We start from the raw sequence: 16,512 nt of genomic DNA on the forward strand, positions 1-16,512 counted from the left end.
GTGGCAGTGTGCACTAATTGTAAGGTGCACTGTGTAAATTCACTAAGGATCCTGAGGCAGCACGTCCAAATACACCAGCACTTCTCTCTAAAAGGAGATGGGCAGCAGATACATAGGAAGACCACCACCTGCGTATTCCCTTCCAAGACAGTCACCATCCAACTTGGAAATATTTCACCATTCCTTCACTGCCACTTGTCCAAAATCCTGAAATTCCCTCCCGAATGGCATTGTGGCTCTAACAACAACACATAGATGGCAGCAGTTCAAGGCAGCTTGCCACCACCTTCTCAAGAGCAAGTAGGGCTGGGTAATATGTGCTGACTCAGCCAGTGTGGCCCATATCCTATGCATGAATTAAAAACCTTGGCTCTAGCAGTTGCACTGTTAATGTTGGAAAATCCCAGAGGGGCTTTGTGCCTGGGAGCTATGAGTCACTTATGAATTGACTCAGTTAAGCATAGGCGAGACACAGTCACGGACTAGTCCATCAAAAAGGATAATAAAGAATCAACTATCGTTTTCCATTCTCCAAAGGCCTCAAGTACGGCTGTCATTCAAACCCACAATGCCATGATGGGTCCTGCTTCTCTGATCTGTCCAAGCACAGCTTGAGACCTCCTTTGCACTCATGTTCTGAAACCGAAGGTCTGTAACTCATTCTCCATGCAAAGCATCAAATAATCAACAATGGTAATGAAGCACAGTTATATGAAAATATTCATCACAATAGACATTCCATTGTGTTCTCCTTAACAAATCAGTCTTTGAAACACTGCAACCACTCCAAATGAAAAAAAGTGAGCTCTTTGAGAAACACTATGTCTGTGTATGTTAATCCTTAAAGCGCTGCTTCCAATCCAGCATCCCTCTCATACTGTAATGTTCATGAAGACCATAAATTTGATTATCTGTAATGGCAGTTACATTTGTTGTCTTCAGCTGCCTTTTTCAAACTTGTAGGAGACTTAACCGCCATACTGCCGCTGGTCACCCTGCATGTAAAAGTCATGACTGCACTGTCGCAACAGCAACCATTGATTTCAGTTGAATGGAACTTCAGTTCCTACACTGGTGACCTTTTTGATTTCACCTCCCCCTTGCAAACTACCCCCACTCCCCCCAGCATGACAGACCTAACTGGTGGTGCCAAGTTCAAGAAAATTTCACTCTTGATATAAAGCATGAGCTTGGCTCAACAGCAAGCAGTCTCACCTCAATCTCAGAAAGCAACAGCTTAAAATCCCAGATAATAAAGTGTGAAGCTGGATGAATACAGCAGGCCAAGCCGCATCTCAGGAGCACAGAAGCTGACGTTTTGGCCCTAGACCCTTCATCAGAGAGGGGGATAGGGAGAGGGTTCTGAAATAAATAGGGAGAGAGGGGGAGGTGGACTGAAGATGGATAGAGGAGAAGGAGGAGAAACTGATGTCCATTTCAAGCCCATAGACTCCCACAGCTACCTAGAATACATCTCCTCCCACCCACCCCCCTGCAAAAGTTCCATCCCCTATTCCCAATTACTTTGCCTCCGCCGCATCTGCTCCCAGGATGAGGCATTCCACTCTCGCACACTCCAGATGGCTGCGTTCTTCAAGGACCGCAACTTTGCCCCCGCACCGGTCAAGAACACCCTTGACCACGTCTCCCGCATTTCCCGCAACACATCCCTCCCGCCCCCGCAACAACCACTCTAAGAGAATCCCCCTCGTCCTCACATACTACCCCACCAACCTCCGGATACAACACATCATCCTCCGACACTTCCGCCATCTACAATCCGACCCCACCACCAAAGACATTTTTCCATCCCCACCCTGGTCTGCCTTCTGGAGAGGCCACTCTCTCCATGATTCCCTTGTTCGCTCCACACTGCCCTCCAACCCCACCACACCGGGCACCTTCCCCTGCAACCGCAGGAAATGCTACACTTGCCCCCACACTTGCTCCGTCACCCCCATCCCAGGCTCCAAGATGACTTTCCACAATAAGCAGATGTTCATCTGCACATCTGCCAATGTGGTATACTGTATCCACTGTACCTGGTGTGGCTTCCTCTACATTGGGGAAACCAAGCGGAGGCTTTGCAGAACACCTCTGCTCGGTTCACAATAAACAACTGCACCTCCCAATCGCGAACCATTTTAACTCCCCTCCCATTCCTTAGACGACATGTCCATCATGGGCCTCCTGCAGTGCCACAACGATGCCACCCGAAGGTTGCAGGAATAGCAACTCATATTCCACTTGGGAACCCTGAAGCCCAATGGTATCAATGTGGACTTCACAAGCTTTAAAATCAACCCCTCCATCCACTGCATCACGAAACCAGCCCAGCTCATCCCCGCCTCCCTAACCTGTTCTTCCTCTCACCTATCCCCTCCTCCCACCTCAAGCCGCACCTCCATTTACCACCTACTAACCTCATCCCGTCTCCTTGGCCTGTCCATCCTCCCCGGACTGACCTATCCCCTCCCCACCTATCTTCTCCTCTATCCATCTTCGGTCCGCCTCCCCCTCTCTCCCTATTTATTTCAGAACCGTCTCCCCATCCCCCTGTCTGATGAAGGGTCTAGGCCCGAAACGTCAGCTTCTGTGCTCCTGAGATGCTGCTTGGCCTGCTGTGTTCATCCAGCTCCACACTTTGTTATCTTGGATTCTCCAGCATCTGCAGTTCCCATTATCTCTGAGCTCAAAATCCCAACTATCTTGTTCTTTAGCACAACACCGAAGAAACGCAGAATTATGGGAGCTCCCATCTACCAATGGATGTGAAAGATTTCATGCACCAAAGCTTTCCTCAACCAAGACCATCAATAAAGATTAATGAGAGATCCTGGTACAAGTCCCAAATAGTCCAGAGATGTGTGATAGCATTGCCTACCAGGTTGTTTAGAAGACATCCAACTTCTTTGCTACCACATTTATCTACATTGAAACAATAACAGGAAGGGTTTAGACAGAAAAAGGGCCAAATGCTCGAAAATAGAACGAGATTAATTTAGGATACCTGGTTGGCAATGGAGGAGTTGGACCAAAGGGTCTGTTCCCATGCTGTATATCTCTATGACCCTAACAGACTAGACAAGTGACGTGTGGGATAGGGTACTTTTCTCTTGTCTGAGGAAGCATAGGTCCAACTACACTGCAGAGGCTCAACAGTATTCAGAACAAAGCCACCAATGTGATCAAAGCCTCTTCTACAAGCTTAACCATTCACTGTCACTGTTGCTGGCACACAGTGGCAGCAGTGGGAACCATATCAGATGTAGATGACGCAACTCACCAAGACTCATTTCACAATTTCTTCAAACACGCACCTTCTATCACATACAGAAACAAAAGGAAACAGGTACAGGGGAATGCCACACCTGCAAGCCATCCACTATTGTGACTTGGAACTATATTGCCATCACTTTGCTGGGACAAAATCTTCTGCCTTCCCATGCTGACAGCACTTTTGCTGCACTGACACTGAATGGGCTTCAGGAGTTCTAAAAGGCAAGAGAGTGATTAGGAAAAGGCAACAAATACTGCCTTCGCCTGCAATGTTCATATCTCAACAACCAGTAAAAATAAACTTCAAATTAATATATGCTGTGCAAAGTTCTTTGAGATATGATAAGGTATCTTATGCAAAAGCAATTTCTTCCATCGAGAGTGAATATAAAAAGGTGGATAAACCTCTAGGACCTGATCCAATGTATCCCAGAATGTTTTGGGAAGGGAGGAAATTACAAGACCCCTTGCAGAAATATTTGCATCGTCTCTAACTATGGGTAAGGTGCCTGATGACTGGAGGGTGGCTAATGTTGTACTGTTGTTTAAGGAATGCTCCAAGGAGAAACCGGGGGCCTCTAGATCTGTGAATCAGACTTCAGTTGTGGGTAAATAGTTGGAGGTGATTATAAAAGACAGAATTTATGGATATTTAGTGAGGCAAAAATTGATTAGGGATAGCTAGCATGGTTTTGTGTGAGAAAAGTTGTGTCTCACAAACTTGATTGCGTTTTTGAGGACGTTACCAAAACGTTTGATGATGGCAGAACGTTAGACGTTGATTATTCAGATTTTAGAAAAACCTTTCACAGGGTTTCGAATGGTGGACTAATTAGTAAAGTTAGGTCACATGGGATTCAGGACAAGCTTGACCATTTGATACATAATTGGCCTAACAGCAGAAGACAAAGCAAAGTAGGAGGGTTGCTTTTCAGACTGGAGGCCTGTGACTGGCAGTATTCCATAGGGATCGGTTCTGGGTCCTGTTTTGTATATCATTTTATATAAATGATCTGGATGAGAATATAGAAGGCACGGTCAGCAAGTTTTCAGAGAGCACATAATTTGTAGCATTGAAGAAGATTTCCTAAGATTACAAAAGGGATCTTGATCAACTGGGCCAATGGGTTGTAAAATGGCAGATGGAGTTAAAACTGAATAAAGGTATTGCGTTTTTGGTGCAACAAACAAGGGTTGGGCTAATAAAATTAATGGTGGTGTTGTGACAGAGGGACCTAGGGGTGCAGGTGCATATCCATAAGCATCCACTCCCTCCGCCACTAATGCTCAGTAGAGGCAGTGTGCTATATCTACAAGATGCACCTCAGAAATTCAAAGGTCTGTATGCAGTACATTCCAATCACTTCCATCTAGAAGGATGAATGCAGCAGATACATGGGAACACAACCAACTGCAAGTTCTCCTCCAAGACACTCACTACCCTGACTTGGAAACTTATCGCAGTTCCTTTACTGTCACTGGGTCAAAATCTTGGAATTCCCTCCTTAAAAAGCAATGTGGATCACCTACAACACACAGACTGCAGCAGTTCAAGACGGCTGCTCACCACTGTCTTTGAGGTAACTGGAGATGGGTAATAAATGCTGGTCCGGCCAGCGACACCCATGTCCCACAAGTGCATAAAAACAAACCAAGGCGCCATCTGCTCACTCAGGCTCATGTAAAGAGATCACATGGCATAATTCAAAAGAATAACAGAGGTTCTCTCCAGTTTCCTCACCAATATTCGTCCCCCAGTCCCATCACAGAAACCAAGTGCCTGGTCATTGTTGCTATGGAACCTTGCTCCACTTCATTTCCGACACTGTGTCAATGGTTACACTTCAAAGTGACTGCCTCAGCTGTAATTCACTGAAACATCCAGAGGTTATGGGTGATGCTCCGTAATGGCAAATCTTCTCTATTCATTTCTCCATTCAGAATTAACGTTTTGGTTCCAGTGACCCTTCCTCAGAACTGTGGAAGGGTCACTGGATCCAAACCGTTATCTCTACTTTTGTCTTCACAGATGCTGCCAGACCTGCTGAGCTTTTCCCACAACTTTGTTTTTGTTCCTGATTTACAGCATCCACAGTTCTTTCAGTCTCCTTTCAGAATATTTACTTTGTTACAAAGCTTCTGCCATACCATCAACTCCTTTGGACTTGTGCCATATTTAATAAAATGCTCCGATTTACAGATTTGCAACACTGGAAATGCACTGTAAGCTGTAGGGTGCATCATTCTCCTGACTGCATTACACACAAACTGCATGGAGTTATAAGGCAACAAGCGAACAGTGTGTGAAACATCTCATTTGGAGATGCATTGTTGACTTACAGCACAGTCCAGTATATATGACTTACAACTTTGTCAAATAAGGATTTCTCATCTTTTTGCATTTGTAATGTCTTCCCAGTTTTTTTTCTTAAATCAGACCTGATATTAAGGAAATCAGCGAAAACAGAGCAGCCACCTAGTGTGAAAACACAACATTGAATAAAGATTGCACTGCCTGATTGAACAGGCAATGATACTGGAGTTATCTAATTGTAAGTGGACAGAAAGAAATTAAGGGTTGGTTGATGGTGTTGCTCTGTGTTAATCGATCTCCCATGGCGATGCATAAACAAAAATTGAGAACACACATAGGATGCAGAAGCAAGATTGATGTACAGAGTGATAATTGAACTGTGAAGAACAGGGAAGGAATAGGATGCAGGCGAGAGGAAGGAGAAGGGTACATGGAGGAGAACAAGGGAAAAAAGTCAGCAGTTGAAGAGATGTGCTAATTTCTCACAATGGGGGAGATTTCCAGAACTGAGCAGAGGGGAATATTTGCAAAAGAAATTGTCTCTGTGAGGCTTGATTTTTTTTCCTGTTTAGTAAACTCCGTATTGGGAGCTGTGGGAAATCTGTGATATTAGGTATTATATATTATTGAGTTATAACATTTCACTATATGTGGTTTGCACTGCAAACCACACTGTAACTGTGCCTCTGAAGTATAACATTTCTGTATTCCTGCATAATTTAATTCCACAAAATGCTGGGCTCTCAGCCTGACACACCTTAATAGCATAACTGCATCACACCTCAAAATACCTACAGGGCAATTCTGATTAGTTCACATTTAGTCATCGCAAAAGGCGAGCAAATCAAGTCTCAATTCCAGTTACTGAGCAGGTCGGAAACAAGAAACCAACGTATTAACAAGACTCATTTTTCTCAACTTAACATTCTGCCAGTAATGTTACGATCTATCTTATACAACATATCCTTTTTTAAAAAAGTGTTCACGATGAATATGTTACAACATGACTAACTTTTACTGAAAGAGAAAAATCACAGAATCCCCAGAGTGTGAACCATTCAGACCCTCGAATCCAGGCCGACCCTCCGAAATTCACCCCAAACAGGTACACGTCTATGCCTGTATTTCCCATGGCCAACCCACCTAAACCACACATCTGTGGACCGTGGGAGAAAACCGAAGCACACCCACGCAGAAACGGGGAGAACATGCAAACTCCACATAGTCAAACCAGGATGGGATCGAACCCAGGACCCCAGCGCTGTGAAGCCACCGTGCAACCCCCATTAAATGCATTCAAGGCACGCTGGAGCTCAGATTTCGAACTGTGCGCAGTTCAAAACAGGCCACTCGGCCCAAACTCTCTCCTACACCCTCCCGGGTGTAACGCCACGGGCATATCGTAGGGAGCTGGGGAGGGGGAGGGATGCGGATCATGTCTGAAATCTATGGGACTCTACACTATCCCAGAGTGACCATGAGATTCCCTAGTGGGGACCAGAGCGTTTAACTTTCATAGAGCCCCCCCCCAGTGGGTTGGTGGTTTGAGGTGTCAGGGAACAGGACCGTCTGCAACTGGCTGTAGCCATCCCGCTTTAAAAGAGACACGGTCAATCGCTAGTAAGTGTATGAGACCCATTCTGAAACTCCCGGTCAGTAATAATGACTTTAAACAAAAACACAACACACACGAACACTAGCAATAATCAATAGCTGTGCCTGTGAGGGGGGAGGGAGAATTAATGGCAAAGGGATGTAAACTGGTGTGGGAAAAAAAACATATTAAGGTTCACAATACGATCTGAGTCTCACCTCATGGGAACACTGAGCTTCCAGTGAAGGTTCCTCAGAGGTGACCACGCTGAGGGCTCCAGCCAGCAGCAGAAATAGCGGCAGGTCAGGCTGCATCTCGCTACTCCTGCCCTGAATCTTTGGTGTCGCTTGAGCGAGAAACCCGCTTCACTTTCGACCGGATCACCCGAGAGCCGGGAATCGCCGATCCCATCTCAGACCAGCCCCTGCTCCCATCTCTCTCACACGCACTCCCACATTACACACGGTACCCGAGGGTCAGAAATCCGCAGCGAAGCTGACACGATGTTTTCAGCTGCACCTTCACTGTGCCCCCCTCCCCGAGGCGGGAGGGGGAAGCTGTGATCAAAGTCAGGATCCAGTGAAACTTCTCGGCTTTCCTCTTCTACTGTAGCAGGTGTCAGAGCTTCCCCTCCTCTGGGTCTTACAGCCTCCAAACTCAGGTCCAGCTAAACGAGGAGAAACCACGCCCCCCCCCCCGGAACTCAAGTTCCTGTCCGGGACATTTAATTATCGGTCCATCGTCCGGGAGTTGCGTGTTTCAAGAGGAAACTTGCAGAACTCTGTAGGAGGTCCAACATTATCCTCACAGCCAATGAAGGACGGAGGCGGCCTAATCCGTTCCACAGCAACATTAATTATTGAAAAGATTACATGCTGCAGTCGGAATGGTCTACTGGCTGCAGTTGTAATTCCCTATTTCGACTTTTACAAGTCCACATGCTGACCTGGTCCAAAAGGAAAATTGGGAGTATTTGTGTGCAGTTTTGGTCACCACACCACCAGAAGGATGTGGGAGTTTTGGAGAGAGTGCAGAGAAGGTTCACCAGTTTGTTGCCTGGTTTCCAGGGTACTGGCTACGAGGGAAGGTTAAAAAGACTAGTATTGTATTCACTGGAAAGGTGGCACCTCAGAGGAGACCTGATGGAGGTCTACAAAATTATGAGAGGCATAGATAGGGTGGATAATTAGAGTCTTTTTTCCCAGGGTTGAAGTTTCAATTACAGAGAACAAAGAACAAAGAAACCTATAGCACAGGAACAGGCCCTTTGGCCCTCCAAGCCTGCGCCGATCAAGATCCTCTCTCTAACCTGTCATCTATTTTCTAACGGTCTGTGTCCATTTGTTCCCTGCCCATCCATGTACCTGTCCAAATATATCTTAAAAGACGCTAACATATCTGCATCTACCACCTCCACTGGCAACGCGTTCCAGGCACCCACCACCCTCTGTGTAAAGAACTTTCCACGCATATCTCCCTTAAACTTTCCTCCTCTCAGTTTGAACTCATGACCTCTAGTAATTGAGTCCCCCACTCTGGGAAAAAGGTTCTTGCTATCCACCCTGTCTATACCCCTCATAATTTTGTAGGCCTCAATCCGGTCCCCCCTCAATCTCTGTCTTTCTAATGAAAATAACCCTAATCTATTCAACCTCTCTTCATAGCTTTATACCACAGACTCAAGGTCAAAGGGTGAAAGTTTAAGGGAGATGTGCAGGGGAAGTTTTTCAAGCAGAGAGTGGTAGCAGCATGGAATTCACTACCAGAAGAGGTGATGGAAGTGGGCACATTGAAGATAGCGAGTTTTGAGAAGATTTGTAGCTCAGTTTGAGGTTCTGGATGTCAGTTTGCTCGCTGAACTGGAAGGTTCGTTTTCAGAGGTTTCGTCACCATTCTAGGTAACATCGTCAGTGAGCCACCAACCCAAGGAAACCTAAACAGATAAATAGAAAGCGGGACATAACACCAGCGCTTCACCGGAGGCTCACTGACGATGTTACCTAGAATGGCGACGAAACATCTGAAAACGAACCTTCCAGCTCAGCGAGCAAACTCACATCCAGAACATTGAAGATATTTAAGAGGCACCTAGATGGGTACATGAATGGGGGGAATGGAGGGATATGGACCAAAAATGGTAGCTTTGTTTTTAGATTAATTAAGGCATGATGGTCAGCACAGGCTGGGAGGGCTGAAGGGCCTGTTCCTGTGCGGTACTTTTTCATTTGTTAATTCATTTTCAAAATGCTGAGGATGCTGGAAATCTGAAAGAAGCTCTGAAAATGCTGGAGAAACTCAGCAGGTCTGGCAGAAACTGAAGGTGAGTCGAAATATTGACTCTTTCTTTCTCTGCATCTTGCTTTAAAAGTGCATAACAAAATGCAAGGATCCAACCCTGTTGTACTGTGGTCATAAGCTTCCAATCGCAGAAACCATCCCTTTACCATCACTGTTTGTCTCCTAGTTGAAAGCCAATTTTGGATTCAGTTTGCCAACTTGAATTGGATCACATGAGCTCGTACCTTTTGGACCAGCTCTCCACGTGGGACTTCGTCAAAGTCCTCACTGGTATCCAACAAGCTACATTAACTGCACTGCTGTCCACTATATATTCAGTCACCTTTCCAAAAAAAACTCAATCATATTAATCAGACAAGATCTCTCTCTAACAAATTCATGCTGGCTAACCCTGTCTTTCCACATATTGATTGATTTTATCCATCTGAATTTTTTTCCAATTATTTTCCTAACACTGACGTCAGACTAACTGGTCTACGGTTACCTGGTCTATCCCTTCTACCCTTCTTGAACAAGAAAAATCACATTACCCATCCTTCAGTCATCTTGCACTTCTCCTGTGGTCAAAGTATAAATATCTCCATCAGGGCCCCAGCAATCTCCTCCTTTGCCTCTCTCAGCAGTCTAGGATACATCTTGTGAGGCCCTGGGGATCTACGCCCACTAAAACATCCATCCTCCTCCTTATTAATGTTAAGCATGTTCTAGAACCTCACCATCCCAACTGAAATCCCTGCTGTAATGTCTTTCCCCTGTGTGAATACAGATGACGTATACTCATTTAAGATCTTACTCACATTCATTGGCTCCACCGACAGGTTGCCCCTTTGGTCTGGAACAGGCCCAGTTGTTTCCCAGGTAATCCTTTTACTTATAATGTACTTATAAAACACCTTGGGGTTTTCCTTAATCCAATCTGTCAAAGATATTTTGTGGCCCTTCTGATTTCAACCATGTCTCAGCGACTGCAACCAAATCATACTCCTACGTGCTGATCAATGCATCTTACCAGTCAAACTCTTTGCATTAAAATAAATGCAATTTTACTTTCTGGACCTGCCATGTGCCTTATCATGCCCACATTTTCTCTGTCTACTGGAATGTCCAAATATTCTTTCTATATCTGACTCGACCTATTCTGTGCCCCATTTCCCTGCCAAGTTAGTTTAAAATCCGCCTGACAGCACGAGCAAATGTTCCAAGAAGGATATTAGACCCATTCTGGTTCAGATGCAGCCCAACCAGCTTGTACAGGTCCCACCTACCCCAGAAGCTGTTTCCCCTGTGAAGGAAATGGACCAATTCCCAGTTACACTGACTACTCCAGCAATCTGACAGCATCTGAATTCTTTTGAAAGAAAGATTTCTCTGCACTGAAATTGAAAGAACTTCACCTGGACTTTGACTCCTAATGCACTTGAATTGATTCTGAAATCTGATTTTTAAGTAATTTATAATATGTAATGTCTCTCCTTTTCCTTTCTGTCTGTCTGTCTTGAAGGATTGTGTGAGAGAATGTGTGTTGTGAACCATTCCCCAAGTATTGAATGCAACAACAAAACCGATTTTCTTTAGACCCTAAAGAACTTGATGAGGAGCCTTTTTAAGGTGGACTTCACAAAACTGACCTTGAGGAAAAACACATCCACCAATTCATAAAACATATTTATAAAAATGGACAGGAGATGAACCCAGCTATAATAACTCAATTCACCTCTCCCTCTTAGCCATGACAATCAGTTAAATCTATTGTGAGAGAAACGTACCTGGCATGCTGGAAGTATGAAATAAAAACAGGAATACTGGAATTCTCAGCTTCTGCCAAGAGACGAAAGCAGAGTTAATTTTCCAGGTTCAAAAACAGAAATTGATGGAACAGCTCAGCAGATCTGGTAGCATCTGTGGAGAGAAATCAGAGTTAACGTTTTGCATCCAATGACCCATAGTTCTGTGGAAGGGTCACTGAGCTCTTCCAGTAACTTCTGTTTTTGTTTCAGAATTACAATATCTGCAGATCTTTCAGTTTCAGTTTTCCAGTTTGATGATCTTTTGTTAAAATAAACAGTAGTTTGATATGTAACAGGTTTTAAACCAGGCAGGTGTTATAATCCCTGAAGAAGCTGCAAATTTATGTTACAGCCTGGTTAATCAGCAATATTTGTTTTTGTTTAAAAAAGATTAAGTTTGAGATCCCAGCTACTTACAAAAGAATAAAGTCAGAAGGATTGATGATTTTAAACAAACAAAGACAAACTTTATTCTAGAAAGTTAGAACAGTAAAACCACCTACAATGTATACTTTAAGATCCCAAATGCACATGAGATAAATATGGGTAGCAGACAAACTGTGGTTAACAGCCCACATACAGAATTTTAAGTCATTGATGCGGCCAAGATAGTAACTATCTAGACATTAGTGACATGGTGGGTCACCGACTTTCGGCAAAAGTCAGTCAGTTTGCAAGCAATTTCAATTATTCCATTCTAGTGATCTGGCTTTGAAAATACCCTCAAAACCCTTGCTGCCTTGGACTGCACAAAACTGCACATCTTGGTAGTTCAATCACTTTTACCGTGATTGAGTTCACCAGGAGTCCTGAGACTACTCGGACATGTCAAATAACTAACACAATCTTAGTTTTAATCAAACAACTGAAAGAAGTACAGTCACTAGTTTATGGGAGAGGCCAATGATAATTCTGTTGCATATGAGCTCTCAATATAGGTTTTCATAGTTGTATGCATCAGGTAGGAGACCCAGGCCATTCATTAAGCTACTTAAAGACTCTAATTTTCCAGGGTAGTGCAGAAGTGTATGAACCTGTTTTGTATTTGATTTGGTGTCCGAGATTGAAATTCTTTAAAGCCTTAGGAATTGTGTTTTCCACAATTGCTAGTTTGCAGGTCTAACAAATGGCTCTGTTAATCAAAAAAAATCTAATGGAAACACCAGTACAGTTAAATTTTGGTGCATTCACTGATTATTGTTAGGTGTTTGAAGATGCTGATTATTTTCTTGATTCGAATGATATTTCTTAGGATTTTTATCTTCTCGCACTACAATCATTTTATCACTTTTTTCCAGGAGTTGACTGGAGTCGTTGTTGAACATTTGTCATTGCAAAGATTGTTGTTGTAGTATTAAAATGGACATATGTTAAAATTTCTGCTGTTTTTAGTATAAACTTCAGTTTCCTTTACCAATGTGGTGCATACACAAAAATAAATATCCCTTTTCCAAGATGGCTTAAAGTTTTTTAAAGGACCAATGATTTTTTTGAAAATTTCTATGCAGTTAAAGTAAGGTCAAGAATTGCCTTCATACATTTAGCCTTCTTGTAATACTATTTATTATGTACTAACACAAAAAAAGTACAATACATGAATTCAGAGACAATCTAGGCCTAGGTGCTGGCTGAGAGAGAATATTGATTTTGCCATTTTCACAAATGCTTTAAACTGGGGAGGCCATGATGAGCACAAGCAGCGATGTCAGCAAGCAGGTAGGTAAAAAAATAAATCAGGAAATCATTTACCCCAAAAAAATTTTAACATAATTCAAATTAAACTTAAAATATCATATAGCAGAATAAGCAGCTTACAATAGTCCATTTTTAAATAAAAGTGAAATATATTTATTAATGTGGAGAAATTCGACGTTCTCTGGAAAAGTGAAGGGATTCAACAGTACTGTAATTGTGAAATTATGAAGTTTAAAACTCAATTACATCTTAGCCAGCAAGGTGCAATGATGCTGTCACTTTAAGTGGTTATTTTGTACTTTTTTTGGAAGAAAGATTGTAAGGAAGAGGTATCTAACTGGCTACTTGAAGACAACTTAAATAAACAAATTGTGAGGCGTTTAGAGATAATAGGAACTGCAGATGCTGGAGAATCCAAGATAATAAAACGTGAAGCTGGATGAACACAGCAGGCCAAGCAGCATCTCAGGAGCACAAAAGCTGACGTTTCGGGCCTAGATGATGAAGGGTCTAGGCCCAAAACGTCAGCTTTTGTGCTCCTGAGATGCTGCTTGGCCTGCTGTGTTTATCCAGCCTCACATTTTATTATCTGTGAGGCGTTTAGTTTTGTTTTTAAAAGTTGGGAAAATGGAAGCAGCCTGAATGGGTATAGCCAGCTCTCATAGATCCGGATTTCTAGGCTTTGGTTTTTTTCCAGTAATATCAGAAGCTGTTTGGGGTCTCAAAAAAGTTGTAAGTTTCAATGAATGTCTCTTGGCTGCTATACTCTGAATTTTCTCCTAACATTTCTTCCCCCTGGTTCAGAGAACTGCTTGTAAGAATCAGTGTCTTAATTTGCCTTTTTGCCAAGAGGTATGTTTATGGGATGTCACCATACTGGAACAGTTAATTAGCCGTAGGTACTGTATCTATTATTCAGTTAAATATTCCTTTAGTTAAGTTATTCTACATTCCTCTTTCTTTTGTTTATATTTTAACTATAGTGTTTAAATAAATTGTGCTTTGTCTAATGTTGTGTAGCTTGACTAATCTCATCACATCTGGAACATGCATTTCACATCTACCTTAAAAATAAGAAAATAAGAAATTAGGGTCTAGATTGCCTTATTAAAATATTTTGAGGGGGTCTCGTCTGATTCATTACAAAGGTTATTAAGAAAGAAAATAACAGCAGACAAATGGAAATATTCATAATTCCATTCACTTCCACAGCTTCAATCTGGACTAAGTCAACAGTGCAACCTCAAGAGATGGTAATGTAGCAAAGACATCACTGGGCTAGTAATCAGGTTAATGCTCTGGGTGGCACAGATTCAAATCCTACCAAGGCATTCATGGAATTTAATTAATAAATCCGGGAATATAAGACTAGTCTCAGTAATGATAACCATAACAAATTCAGATGAATTGTTATTTTTTAAAAAACCCATTTGGTCCATTCATCCTTTCACTCTTTCACAGACCAGTTATGGAAGGAAATCTGCTATCCTTGCCCGATCTGGTCTATATGTGGCTCCAGATCCACAGCAATGTGATTGAATCTTAACTGCCCTTTAAAATAGCCTAGCAAGTCACTCAGTTCAAGGCCAATTAGGGATTGATAACAAACTCTAGCCTTGCCCATGAACCCCACATCGCATGCCAGAGATTTTAAGAAGTTTTTAGAATCATTGTCAGCCACACCTGGATTCCCACGTTAGAAAATGCAGCTAGCTATATCACTTGGATTTCTTAAAGATTGAGATTGCCATCCACCTTTTTTATGTTTATAAAGTCTAATTTACCTTAGTATCCAGGAGGAGAACTAATGTACACCTCCATGGGTGTTAAGTACAAATCATTGATTGGAGGCAACTTGCCGAGTGCTTGATAACTTTATTTGATCCGGACACCTCCAGCAACTTTCTGTATCAGTCAAAGGTAAGACAATGATCAAGTAACACTAAATCAGGAAATTTGCAGTCACCATTGATTTTCATAGCAGGGAAAAATGCATTGACCGAAAAATATTACACAAAACAAACAAATTGAATAATCAGGTGAAATCTGATGTGAAGAAAAATTTATTAAATCACACCTCAGTTGAAAGTCTCATGGATGAACACAAGAAGTTTTGGAGTAATGCTTCTGAAATTAATATAAAATGCTTGCTCGACTGTAACAAAGTGGGAAATAATAACTTATATTGTAACTGAACAAATTTAATCTGACAGCAGAACAAATAAGAATGTAATTAGTCTTCCTTGTCTCATTAGATAAAGAGAAAATTGACATTGAAACTGACAGGAACTTTACAACATATGAGATGAAGGAAGAATGGCAAGGTTGGAGAATGACTTGGGCAAAGATTTCATTCTATAACATCTGTATAACAATTATTTTCTTGTGCATTTAGTACATTGTACACGTTCCAGATCGTCAGTTTCTATGTGTGTAACCCTACAGATCTCAGCCAGAGAAATGAATCAACACGATTGGTCTATTAATGGAATGATTGTGAGATCAAATGACATTTGTTGCCAGGCGATGTGGAAGAGACTGTGATTAAAGTTCATTTTACTATTATAGCAAAGCAAATATTGTTCAGTCCTAATATTTCTGTAATATTATGATAAGTCAAAAGGAAACTATAAATTTGGGTGTTGTGAGATCCACACACACAGGGTGACAAATTTAATCAATCATGTTTGTTTAGTTCTGGCAGCTTGAATTATGTCATCTCTTTTACACTGGTATTTTCTCTTGTGATTGTTTTACTACCACCACCTTCTCTGAAATTTTCCTGCTACATCTTTCACTTTGTACCTACCGCCTTTGATGTCCTCAGTCTGACTACAAGGTATCCTTCGTCTACATCAAAGTATAACTGGGAGACCAGATCCAGTCTCGACATCACTTCAGTGCCGTGAGATGTACATCACCATAATTAAAGGACCTTGGTGGAATTTTAGTTGAACTGCCTGATTCCAAACGTTAAAAGCTTCAACAAACAAGTGAACTGTTCGAGCTCCCACAAGGAGCTCGAACATTCATTCACTTTACCAACACCTTCCACCCCAACCTTAAGTTCGCCTGGACCATCTCTAATACTTCTCTCTCTTTCCTGGATCTCTCTGTCTCCATCTCCGGCAACCACCTAGGAACCAATATCCATTTCAAGCCCAAAGACTCCCGCAGCAACCCAGAATACACCTCCTCCCACCCACCTTCCTGCAAAAATTCCATCCCCTATTCCCAATTCCTTCGCCTCCGCCGCATCTGCTCCCAGGATGAGACATTCCACTCCCATACATCTCAGATGTCCTCAGATTTCAAGGACTGCAACTTCCCCCCCTCAGTAGTCGAACATGCCCTCGACTGTGTCTCATGCATTTCCCGCAACTCATCCCTCACACGCCCTCCCCACAATAAAAATAAACCAAAACAGAATCCCCCTTGTCCTCACGTACCATCCCACCAACCTTTGGATCCAATGCATCATCCTCTGACACCTGCAATCCGAGCCCACCAAAGACATTTTTCCCTCTCCACCCTTATCTGCTTTC

General features: G+C 42.6%; 1 protein-coding gene across 4 annotated transcripts in view; it reads right to left on the minus strand.

Annotated features, from left to right (window-relative positions):
* LOC125460541 (interleukin-17 receptor C-like) overlaps window positions 1–16,512 on the minus strand; it is a 91,237-nt gene that overhangs the window by 63,909 nt on the left and 10,816 nt on the right. For 2 of the 4 annotated variants that reach the window (XM_048548097.2, XM_048548095.2), the window contains one exon: window positions 11,252–11,303. Coding sequence is in view for 2 of the 4 variants with exons in the window: in XM_048548093.2 (XP_048404050.2) it covers window positions 7,406–7,501 (96 nt within the window). In the remaining 2 variants the exon portion in view is untranslated. Of the gene's footprint in view, window positions 1–7,405; window positions 7,903–11,251; window positions 11,304–16,512 lie in introns of those variants that run through there. The other 2 variants (XM_048548093.2, XM_048548094.2) reach the window with 2 other exon arrangements.

Source organism: Stegostoma tigrinum, chromosome 11 (assembly GCF_030684315.1).
Source record: "Stegostoma tigrinum isolate sSteTig4 chromosome 11, sSteTig4.hap1, whole genome shotgun sequence".
Classification (NCBI taxonomy): domain Eukaryota; kingdom Metazoa; phylum Chordata; class Chondrichthyes; order Orectolobiformes; family Stegostomatidae; genus Stegostoma; species Stegostoma tigrinum.